Source organism: Dendrobates tinctorius, unplaced genomic scaffold, assembly GCF_039654945.1.
Source record: "Dendrobates tinctorius isolate UK_male_01 unplaced genomic scaffold, ASM3965494v1 ptg000537l, whole genome shotgun sequence".
NCBI lineage: Eukaryota > Metazoa > Chordata > Amphibia > Anura > Dendrobatidae > Dendrobates > Dendrobates tinctorius.
This window is the reverse complement of record NW_027362196.1, coordinates 214,360-226,515: the sequence shown is the minus strand read 5'-3', so window position 1 is coordinate 226,515 and position 12,156 is coordinate 214,360. Positions and strand designations below refer to the sequence as shown.

At 54.3% G+C, this 12,156-nt stretch overlaps 1 protein-coding gene across 2 annotated transcripts in view; it reads right to left on the bottom strand.

The window, feature by feature from the left end:
* Positions 1-12,156, bottom strand: part of LOC141078346 (dynein heavy chain domain-containing protein 1-like) — a 283,431-nt gene that overhangs the window by 181,677 nt on the left and 89,598 nt on the right. For both annotated transcript variants that reach the window (XM_073565083.1, XM_073565084.1), the window contains exons 6-8: positions 4,620-4,776; positions 3,527-3,721; positions 3,310-3,453 (exon numbers count right to left, since the gene is read on the bottom strand). In XM_073565083.1, coding sequence (XP_073421184.1) covers positions 3,310-3,453; positions 3,527-3,721; positions 4,620-4,776 — 496 coding nt within the window. The remainder of the gene's footprint in view (positions 1-3,309; positions 3,454-3,526; positions 3,722-4,619; positions 4,777-12,156) is intronic.

Below are 12,156 nucleotides of genomic sequence, written 5' to 3'. Positions count from 1 at the left end.
ACTTGCAGCACAGCGTCCAGCACTGGGGGGCACTGTATAAGTGGGTGTACACCGGTACCTGCAGCACAGCGTCCAGCACTGGGGGGCACTGTATAAGGGGGTGTACACCGGTACCTGCAGCACAGCGTCCAGCACTGGGGGGCACTGTATAAGGGGGTGTACACCGGTACCTGCAGCACAGCGTCCAGCACTGGGGGGCACTGTATAAGGGGGTGTACACCGCTACCTGCAGCACAGCGCCCAGCACTGGGGGGCACTGTATAAGGGGGTGTACACCGCTACCTGCAGCACAGCGTCCAGCACTGGGGGGCACTGTATAAGGGGGTGTACACCGCTACCTGCAGCACAGCGTCCAGCACTGGGGGGCACTGTATAAGGGGGTGTACACCGCCACCTGCAGCACAGCGCCCAGCACTGGGGGGCACTGTATAAGGGGGTGTACACCGCTACCTGCAGCACAGCGCCCAGCACTGGAGGGCACTGTATAAGGGGGTGTACACCGCTACCTGCAGCACAGCGTCCAGCACTGGGGGGCACTGTATAAGGGGGTGTACACCGGTACCTGCAGCACAGCTTCCAGCACTGGAGGGCACTGTATAAGGGGGTGTACACCGGTACCTGCAGCACAGCGTCCAGCACTGGAGGGCACTGTATAAGGGGGTGTACACCGCTACCTGCAGCACAGCGTCCAGCACTGGAGGGCACTGTATAAGGGGGTGTACACCGGTACCTGCAGCACAGCGTCCAGCACTGGAGGGCACTGTATAAGGGGGTGTACACCGGTACCTGCAGCACAGCGTCCAGCACTGGAGGGCACTGTATAAGGGGGTGTACACCGCTACCTGCAGCACAGCGTCCAGCACTGGAGGGCACTGTATAAGGGGGTGTACACCGGTACCTGCAGCACAGCGTCCAGCACTGGAGGGCACTGTATAAGGGGGTGTACACCGGTACCTGCAGCACAGCGTCCAGCACTGGAGGGCACTGTATAAGGGGGTGTACACCGCTACCTGCAGCACAGCGCCCAGCACTGGAGGGCACTGTATAAGGGAGTGTACACCGATACCTGCAGCACAGCGTCCAGCACTGGAGGGCACTGTATAAGGGAGTGTACACCGGTACCTGCAGCACAGCGTCCAGCACTGGGGGGCACTGTATAAGGGGGTGTACACCGGTACCTGCAGCACAGCGTCCAGCACTGGAGGGCACTGTATAAGGGAGTGTACACCGGTACCTGCAGCACAGCGTCCAGCACTGGGGGGCACTGTATAAGGGGGTGTACACCGCTACCTGCAGCACAGCGTCCAGCACTGGGGGGCACTGTATAAGGGGGTGTACACCGGTACCTGCAGCACAGCGTCCAGCACTGGGGAGCACTATATAAGGGGGTGTACACCGCTACCTGCAGCACAGCGTCCAGCACTGGGGGGCACTGTATAAGGGGGTGTACACCGATACCTGCAGCACAGCGTCCAGCAATGGAGGGGCACTGTATAAGGGGGTGTACACCGGTACCTGCAGCACAGCGTCCAGCACTGGGGGGCACTGTATAAGGGGGTGTACACCGGTACCTGCAGCACAGCGTCCAGCACTGGGGGGCACTATATAAGGGGGTGTACACCGGTACCTGCAGCACAGCATCCAGCACTGTGGGGCACTATATAAGGGGGTGCACACCGGTACCTGCAGCACAGCGTCCAGCACTGGGGGGCACTGTATAAGGGGGTGTACACCGGTACCTGCAGCACAGCGTCCAGCAATGGAGGGGCACTGTATAAGGGGGTGTACACCGGTACCTGCAGCACAGCGTCCAGCACTGGGGGGCACTGTATAAGGGGGTGCACACCGGTACCTGCAGCACAGCGTCCAGCACTGGGGGGCACTGTATAAGGGGGTGTACACCGGTACCTGCAGCACAGCGTCCAGCACTGGGGGGCACTATATAAGGGGGTGTACACCGGTACCTGCAGCACAGCGTCCAGCACTGGGGGGCACTATATAAGGGGGTGTACACCGGTACCTGCAGCACAGCATCCAGCACTGGGGGGCACTATATAAGGGGGTGCACACCGGTACCTGCAGTACAGCGTCCAGCACTGGGGGGCACTATATAAGGGGGTGTACACCGGTACCTGCAGCACAGCGTCCAGCACTGGGGGGCACTGTATAAGGGGGTGTACATCGGTACCTGCAGCACAGCGTCCAGCACTGGGGGGCACTATATAAGGGGGTGTACACCGGTACCTGCAGCACAGCGTCCAGCACTGGAGGGGCACTGTATAAGGGAGTGTACACCGGTACCTGCAGCACAGCGTCCAGCACTGGGGGGCACTATATAAGGGGGTGTACACCGCTCCCTGCAGAGCAGCGCCCAGCACTGGGGGGCACTGTATAAGGGAGTGTACACCTGTACCTGCAGCACAGCGTCCAGCACTGGGGGGCACTGTATAAGGGAGTGTACACCGCTCCCTGCAGAGCAGCGCCCAGCACTGGGGGGCACTGTATAAGGGAGTGTACACCGGTACCTGCAGCACAGCGTCCAGCACTGGGGGGCACTATATAAGGGGGTGTACACCGGTACCTGCAGCACAGCGTCCAGCACTGGGGGGCACTATATAAGGGGGTGTACACCGCTACCTGCAGCACAGCGTCCAGCACTGGGGGGCACTGTATAAGGGAGTGTACACCGCTCCCTGCAGAGCAGCGCCCAGCACTGTGGGGCACTATATAAGGGGGTGTACACCGGTACCTGCAGCACAGCGTCCAGCACTGGGGGGCACTATATAAGGGGGTGTACACCGGTACCTGCAGCACAGCGTCCAGCACTGGGGGGCACTATATAAGGGGGTGTACACCGGTACCTGCAGCACAGCGTCCAGCACTGGGGGGCACTGTATAAGGGAGTGTACACCGCTCCCTGCAGAGCAGCGCCCAGCACTGGGGGGCACTGTATAAGGGGGTGTACACCGGTACCTGCAGCACAGCGTCCAGCACTGGGGGGCACTATATAAGGAGGTGTACACCGGTACCTGCAGCACAGCGTCCAGCACTGGGGGGCACTGTATAAGGGAGTGTACACCGCTACCTGCAGCACAGCGTCCAGCACTGGGGGGCACTGTATAAGGGGGTGTACACCGGTACCTGCAGCACAGCGTCCAGCACTGGGGGGCACTGTATAAGGGAGTGTACACCGGTACCTGCAGCACAGCGTCCAGCACTGGGGGGCACTGTATAAGGGGGTGTACACCGCTACCTGCAGCACAGCGTCCAGCACTGGGGGGCACTATATAAGGGGGTGTACACCGATACCTGCAGCACAGCGTCCACCACGGCTCCCAGCATCTGCTCCGCGCTCCGCTGTATCTGACAGGCAGGTGGGCAGAGGTGCACGTCTCCATCTGGCCCAAACTCCAGGCTGATGAGCAGGTAAGGTCTTCCGGTGATGGGCACCATCTGCAGAGAGCGAGTGGTGAGGCAGTGAGGCAGGGACGCCCCTGGCACAGCCCCCCAGGGTAGAGCATCTCACCTGGACCACGTTGGTCACAAAGCTGAGGATATGTTTCTGCAGGATGGACATCAGGTTCTCACAGATCATGTGTCGGACAAGAGATGAAAGACCCCCGAGTCTGCGCAGCCATGACTCCGGGTGCTGCAGTCGCCACCTGGTGGTGTCCTCGTCCTTCTGACTGCTCTGCACCATGAGGTAGGAGTCCTGTCTGACCTTCAGGAGAAAAAGCACAAGGTTCAGGACACACAGTGACTGCCGGGGCACAGTGCGGCAGAAGACCAGAGACGGAGCTGACCGACAGTCATCCACCCTGCTGCACCGTCCTACCCCTCTCCCCTTATATCAGTCTGAGAGCTTCCTAATATTCCATCTCTGTCCATCCCTGCTTTTAAGACTCCCAACAACCATCCCCCCATCATCCAGTCTCCAGCACTGATCATCTGCTAGATGGGACCTTCTCCCCCATTTCTTCCCTCTACATGGTACATATCCCCCTCCCATCTATATGAGACTACCCCCGCAGCCCCACTGCTTTCTAGATGGGACCTTCTCCCCCATTTCTTCCCTCTACATGGTACATATCCCCCTCCCATCTATATGAGACTACCCCCGCAGCCCCACTGCTTTCTAGATGGGACCTTCTCCCCCATTTCTTCCCTCTACCTGGTACATTTCCCCCTCCCATCTATATGAGACTACCCCCGCAGCCCCACTTCTTTCTAGATGGGACCTTCTCCCCCATTTCTTCCCTCTACCTGGTACATTTCCCCTCCCATCTATATGAGACTACCCCCGCAGCCCCACTGCTTTCTAGATGGGACCTTCATCCCCATTTCTCTTCTCTAGGTGGGACGTTCTCCCCCCCATGTATTTTCTCTAGACAGGACATTAAACCCCCCCCCCCTTGAATCTAGATGGGATATTCTGCCACCCCCTCCCCTAGACATGACAACCACCACCACCGCCCCGTTCCTCGCTAGACGGTACGCTCTTCCCTCCGGTACCTCCCTCTGCACATAACTTCCACCCTCCTCCTGAACGATGGGATGTAGCCTCCACCCTGTTGAGAATCCACCAGCCACTCTGTACAGGATTCTTCCTTGGATCTTACCATTTCCAAGACCTGGGCAGTCAGGGTGAGGAGGTGGACCACGTGGCCCTTGGTCGTGGACCTCATTTGGTGCAGATCATTTTCTAGTTGTTCTATAGAAATGGGATTTGGGAGGTGTACAGGAAACCATAACAACAGCTCCATCTCCTTGAGAAACCTGGAAACGAGCAACAAAGCCGACTGTCATATGTCACACCCAACACACATAACGTCAAGAGGTCGAAATAGACGGAGAAAAGGATTGGACGCCAAGTGCAAGTCAACAAATTCCGGTTCCGCGTCCGTCCCGGTGCCCAACATCTGGCCCCCTTATCCCTCCACATACCAAATCAACATAAAGAGAACACCCCAAATGGGGGGCCGCATACATTTACAGTTCAGTGAAATAATGTTTGCCCCCTTCCTAATTTCCTATTCTTTCGCATGTTTGTCACACTTAAATGTTTCCGATCACCAAACAAATGTAAATATTAGACAAAGGTAACACAAGAAATCACAGAATATGCAGTTTATAAAAAGAATATCGGGGGCGCGGCCTGGCTATGGAGGCGTGAAGACACGCGCCCTGATCACAATCGTTCAGACCCGCATTCACCAGAGTATGAACTGCAGGAGACCGGGGAGAGCACAGAGGCCTTCATTACAGGTCCCTGGGGGTCAAAAAACCTCTATTCGGCAGTTCTTTTCTGAGCAGAAGCAGGAACCTGATAGCACAGGGAGATCAAAGATGGCCGCCTCCTCCAGGAGAGGAAAGAGCCCTCCATAGCAGCGGCCAGGGAGAGCAGAGATGAGCACACACAGTCCAGCCCTTCCAGACACTCCAGAGTCTCAACCAAGGGCTCCAGAAATCATGCAGCAGATCAGGAGGAAGTGGGGGATAACAGGTACCTGGAAGCTGCAGGCAGCCCTCCCATGTTACAGCTCCCTCAGACTGCAGCTGCTGGATCAGGGGGCGAGGGATGGTCTACCCCGACCACACCACAGCAGATTGCCTTGGTGGGTCCTGCAGGGATCATGAGCACAGCAGGGGCCGGAGGGGTGGTGGGAGAGCCCCTCGCTGACCTTGCTTCATGTGGAGTTATAATGACACCTGTGGGGGGACAACCAGCAGACCCCCTCATGAGCTTCCAGTCTGCTCCCGATGACCAGCCTGCAGCCCTCTGGGGTCATCCCAGTAAGGACAAGGAGTTTTAGCTGAACTTGCTGACCTGCGGGCAGGCATGGCCTCTATCCCCACAAGGGAGGATATGGAGTCTAATATTGAAAGACTGGAGGTCGCCTACCGCAGTGAACTATCCAGCCTAAGAGGTGAAGTAGAAAGCGTAGACACTCGGAGTCTGGACCACTCCAGCAGAATCCTGGCCCTGGAGGAGGCATGCAGGTCTAAAAAACAACAAATAGACAGACAATCATGTCAAGTCCAATATCTGGTAGATGCCATAGATGATGGCGAAAATAGAGGCAGCAGGAACAACATCAGGGTGAGAGGCCTGCCAGAGTCCGTTGAGTCAAAGGACCTCTCCCAGATGCTGCAGACTTCTCCTGGGTGACCCCCCTACAACCACAATCGAGCTGCACAGAGCACATAGGGCTTTGGGCCCTAAACCCAGAGACCCAGAGAGGCCGAGGGATGTCATTTGCAGAGTCCACTGTTAAGTCCTGAAGGAGGCCATTATGAACAAGATCTGTAATGAGGTGACCAGCAAATTTCATGATAAAATCATCCAAATACTTCCAGACCTGTCAAGACTGACTCTGCAAAGAAGGAGAGACCTGCGCCCGTTGCTGGATATGCTACGTGACCAGGACATCCCTTATAGCTGGGGCTTCCCATTTAGACTCCAGGTACGTGCAGGTGGTCGCATCTGTGGCGCCCGTGAGGGTTCAGTCGCCACAGAGGTACTGCACCTCCTCCTGAGGTGTGGTACCCCACTATCCAGGTAAGGTGGAGACACCTGACCACACTCGAACACCTGCATCCCACACACACCAGTAGTGTAGCAGAGCACCCTTTGGTGGCTCCCTGCTTGGAACACGAAGCGTGCTGGGAGGCGGGTGGAGCTTAGACTGCACAAGAGAGCGGGAGAATATTAGGAAGTGGTCAGTTAGTGAGAGAAGATCCCCAGAGAGGGAGGGAGCGGAAACAAGTGCTGCAGCCGACTGTTGTGAGTTGGAGCTGTGGGCACAGGAAGGAGCAAGAGAAAGCCTGATTCTTCAGAAGGAAGGTAGATTAGTACGGAACGTGGGGAGAAGAGGACTGAGGACAAGGGTGAGAGCAGAGCCCTTCCTTAAGTTAAAGCGCATGATCCGGAAACCGGTATCTGAGGCTGTATGGAAACTGATGTTCCTGCAGCAGAAACCGGAGGAATAGAAGTTGTCACCACTTTATTCCCACCTAAGACTTGAGGGCACAATAGCAACGTGCGTGAGCCGGGACCTGATAGTATCAATACAAAAAATGGTGGGGGGAACAAGAGGCGCAATAGTGCCCTATCACTAGTGACACTTGAAGTATGAGCGGTATAATACAGTTCCACTCACCTATTCCAGTTGTGTAACCCACAACTGGCTTGAGAGCATATCACAGAATCAGCTGCTGCAGGACCTCCACCAACCACTCGCACGTGGAAAAACCTTCAGAAAGTTGTGGGAAGCAGGGTGTGTTGCAGTCCGCGCTGCCGAGATTAACAAATCACCTGGGATGCAAGATGTTGTAGCAGTGTACTCCTTTATTTCCTCCTACGCATTTCGGCGCCCTTCCTGGCACCTTCCTCAGGGATAGCCCTGAGGAAGGGCGCCGAAACGCGTAGGAGGAAATAAAGGAGTACACTGCTACAACATCTTGCATCCCAGGTGATTTGTTAATCTCGGCAGCGCGGACTGCAACACACCCTGCTTCCCACAACTTTCTGAAGGGACCTGATAGTAGGAAGTCCCCGAAGCAGGCTACAGCTGTCTACTGTACAAGTGGAGTTCCAAGTAACATCAAGAAGGAGGAACTTGAGTTTAATTCACAACTACAAGTACTTCAGTTTAAGCGCTAGTGAGGAGACGTTCAGGAAAGGCATATGTTGGCGGAGTGTTGGAACGGTGTACTTTATCTTTCATGGGAGTTGGCTGGACCCCTGACCTGGAGGACACAGTACCGAGGCAGGCACCTGTGTGCACCAGACTGTGAGTAAAGCTTTGGAACTGCAAGCCCTTGTGTCCTCCACTTATTCCTGCGCCACTCGTCCAGCACTGCTACATCTCTGTGCCTAACACTACACCATCTTCCTCAACATCTATTCCTACTGCCCTGGGACTACAGCTCCACCTGTGGGGAGCTTCAACATCATTGCTGCACCACACCATCTGTCCCAGAGAAGCAACCCTGCAGCGCTGGTCAAACTGACCAAAATCCACAGGTGGCGTCACGAATCATCACAATAACTTTATCCCCATCACTCTACCCCTTTTACATTGACTGCCTTAGGCCACGGACCGGGTCACTGCCATTGTGACATCTTCCATTGAAATCAACGGGCCAGGCGCCGAGTACCCCACAGCCTCTGGGGCGAGTCACATCCATGTCCTTCGGAGCCCGGAGGATATTCCTGCATTCATAGCTGCCTTGGATCTTCCCCCAGTACTTATTGAACAGTGGCCAGATTTCCCCTTGGGATCCCCAGAGGGTCTATCCCAGAGGCCTCGGAGTTCACTCCGTCGTGGAGAGGAGAGAAATAGGGGAAGAACCCCCCATGAAGCCATTCGGCTATTGCTATTGTAGATGGTTACGGGCTTGGGCCCTTGTTCACTTTTGGACAGGATGTCCTACTGAAGATTTACAACTGAGACTCTCAAAAAGGGGGATGGTGTTCTCATTGGGCTCCTTCTGATGACCCGTATGGTCCAACAGTCTTTTTACCTGTTATGTTGTGATAAGTTATATTGTTCTATAAGAAATAGTCTCCTGCCTCCCCTTCCTTTCCTCCCTCCCCCCTTATTATGTTGTATACTATGACTTGTTAACATATATATCTGTTTTCTGGTTTAATTGTCTTCATGTGGTCCGGGACGGGAGGCTTATCGGTAGAAAGCCCCTTCCCTACTTGGGACTTCCAACCGCAATAGCGTGTCGGTTTCTTTCTTTTCCCACTGAGTTTAGATATTCCCTAACACTACAATTAACCAGAGTTTCCTTTGTAATCCTTAGGACACAGTATACCAGACAATCTCTGCTTTTTTCTTATTCTTTCTGCTCTATACCCCCGCCCCTTTTTTATTTTTCTTCTTTCTCGCTTATTCCTCTACATACCTTATCCTTCTGAGTTGCCTTATTCCTTTCCCTTGTTTCTTCCTACAGGTTGTGAATACAGTTTGCGGGAGACGCAATTGCACTAATATTTTCTGCTAGAAGGGGTTTCTCCAGGTCCGAATCACTTTATCAGTCGTTTTTACCCTCCAGATAGACTAGACCTTTACTTAAGTTTGCTCGGGGCACTTCTTCGTAGTGATGTCCCTGGTTAAGTGGACATCCCCCAAAAAGGAAACAGATACTCTATGATTTGCACAAATATAAGGTTCATGTTCTACTTCTGCAAGAGACCCACTTCAAGCTGGGGCACATCCCTGGCATCAATGACCGCCACTACACTACCTGGTTCCATTGCCCTTATCCAGAAGCTAGATCGGGGGGAGTGTCAATAGCATTGCATAGATCCCTGACACATTCAGTCATAGACACACTTATAGACCCAGAGGGCAGATACGTTTTCCTAAAGATCAGGGTAAACTTTGTGGTCTTTACGATTTCTAGTTGGTATCTGCCCAATAGGGACCCGATATCCATTTGTATCTCTTTTCTTTACTCCCTTGTCGACTTTGCTGAGGGGATTCTGGTGGCAGGTGGGGACTTCAACTTTACACTGGACCCAAGGTTGGACATTTCCTCCGGGAGACACCCCTTCTCAGTTAGGAAAATTAAGGCGTTCAAAAGGGTAGTTCAGAGTCTTCATATGGTCGACTTATGGCGGGTCTTGCACCCTACAGAGAAAGACTACACATTTTTCTCTACTGCCCATTCCTCTTATAGTAGGATTGATTTTTTTTTTTAATCAGCCAAACTGCTCTGACCAGGCAAATTCAATCTTCTATTGGTCATATCTGCTGGTCAGACCATGCCCCAGTTGTTACAGAACCACTCAGCACCCAGAATATGTTGTGCAGTTATATGTATATATAATAGGTTCCATGTGAGATGCATGTCCCTAATGTATCAGCAGTGTCCGCCCTCCCCCAACCTTTGTAATTCCCACAGTAAACATCGGCAGGCTCCGGCCACCTGCGGCTTTTGTAATGCATGTCTGGCCTGACGCTTGTCTATTGGCCGGCCCTCTGTATCTGTGTGATATATTCTGTGTCCTGTGAGTAAAGTGTTGTCAGACTGGAAATACATGAAGAAGCAGTGATCTTTTATATGCGCCCATGCACTCAGAGGAATTCCAGCCAGCGTCCTTCATTCAGACTCCAGCCAACGCAGAGCGGACCTCCGAAAACACGGGGTGGTACTGAAAGAGGTACCCCAGCTTGGTAGACCCCTTTACACTGGTGGCAGACAGCGGGATTTAATACCCCTTCTACAGGAGACAATCGTCCAGTAGAACAGTTTTCACCTGCACCATCAACATTCCATGAGATGCTGTTGGAAAGGGAAATCCACAAGCACCCCAGATGGTCCCACAGGAGGAAAGGAATGAATGGAAAATAACTACCAGAAGTTAAAGAGGACTACATTAAAAGATCTGGTGGAAGCCCGAGGGTTGATCGCCAGCAACAAAACAAAAGCGGATTTGATAGCAGCCATCATGGAACACGACAGTGCAGTGCCCCCCAATGTGAACGTGGAGGAGACCGAATTCCAGAGGGAGGTAAATAACAGACTGGCGTTCTATGGCCCAAACCCTGCGGTAGAGATCATACGAGAGGTTATGGCTGATGTGCGTACTGATCTGAAGGAAAAAATGGCCAAGCGGACCAGGATAGAGCTAGCAAAGATGTAGATGGCAGAGCGGACCAAAGTGGAGCTGGCCAAGATGGAGATGGCAGAGCGGAGAGAGGAGAGCCAGCAAGCAGGGGGAGCTCTGGCCTTCAACCAGGTACCTTCAACAGTAAGCCACAAAAAGATCCAGTACAATGCCTTCCGACAGTTGGGGGAGGCAGAGGAAGACATTGATGGCTTTCTGCAGGACTTTGAGCGGCAGTGTGCCCTTCATCAAGTGAAGCCGGCCAGCAAGCTGACAGGCCGAGCAGCGGACGCCTATCGCACGGTACCTGATGAGGACTGTATGGACTATGAGCGGATCAAAGAAGTGATCTTGGCCCGGTATGCGCTGACACCAGAGGCCTATCGCCAAAAGTTCCGCGGACTTATAAAACGCATAACCGATACCCACGCTCAATGGGCCTGTAAATTACGGCGGTCACTGCTACAGTGGGTACAAGGGAGCCAAGCAACCACTAAGGAGGACGTCCTCCAGCTCTTCCGGTTAGAATGATTCTTTAATGGACTAAACCCCGAGACACAGGAATGGCTTCGGGACAGGCGGCCAACGACTCTTGAGGAAGCCGCTCGTCTGGCCGATGAACATCATGATGCCAGGAGGCCGCAGTTCTCCGGATCAAAGGTGGTCACTAGGGGCCCGCCCATGGACCTGAAGGGCCCCAAACCACCGAAGATTGTAGGGGGATCAGCTAGAAACCTGGCCTACCACAGTCCCCCTGGGGCGCGATGCCACACCTGCCGTCAGCTGGGCCACCTGCAAAGACAATGCCCCAACCGGACTCAGCATACCCAGTGGCCAAAGGCGGGAACAGCTACCTTCAGTCGGGCTGCTGTACACTGCTACCAAGGCGAAGCTGACCCGGCATTGGGGGCTACGATTAACCAAGGGGTGGAAGAGATGGAGGAATTGCTGCATGAAGTAGACCCCGTGCAGGCAGCCCGGGCAGATAATCGACAACAGCATCGACAGGTCGTGTGGGTTAATGGGAAACGTATGCAGGGACTAAGAGATTCCGGAGGAACTTTGACCCTTGTGAAGCCTCATCTCGTCCGGGACCAAGAGAATACGGACCGGACAGTGGCAGTCCGTGTAGCAGGGGGAGCTATACATCGACTACACACTGCCAGGATTCACCTGAACTGGGGAGTCGGGGATGGCCTTATTGAGGTCGGCTTGATGGAGGATTTGCCTGCAGACGTTTTGCTGGGAAATGACTTGGGGCCCATGTTGTCTGCATTCTTGGTGGCCCCTCAGGCTGAGACCTATCCTGTGACCACCCGGAGACAAGCTCGAGCTGTGGAGTCGGAATCACACTCAGAGGAGGCCCAGGTAAGACATACCAGCCCTGCACGTATTCCCATAGCCAGACACATTTCTTGGGCCACCCCAGATGAATTTAAGAGGGAGTTACTTGAGGATCCTTCATTAGAGGGATATCGTGGGAAGGCACAGGAGGGGAGAGGAGTACTGGAAGGGGAACAGTTTGTATGGAA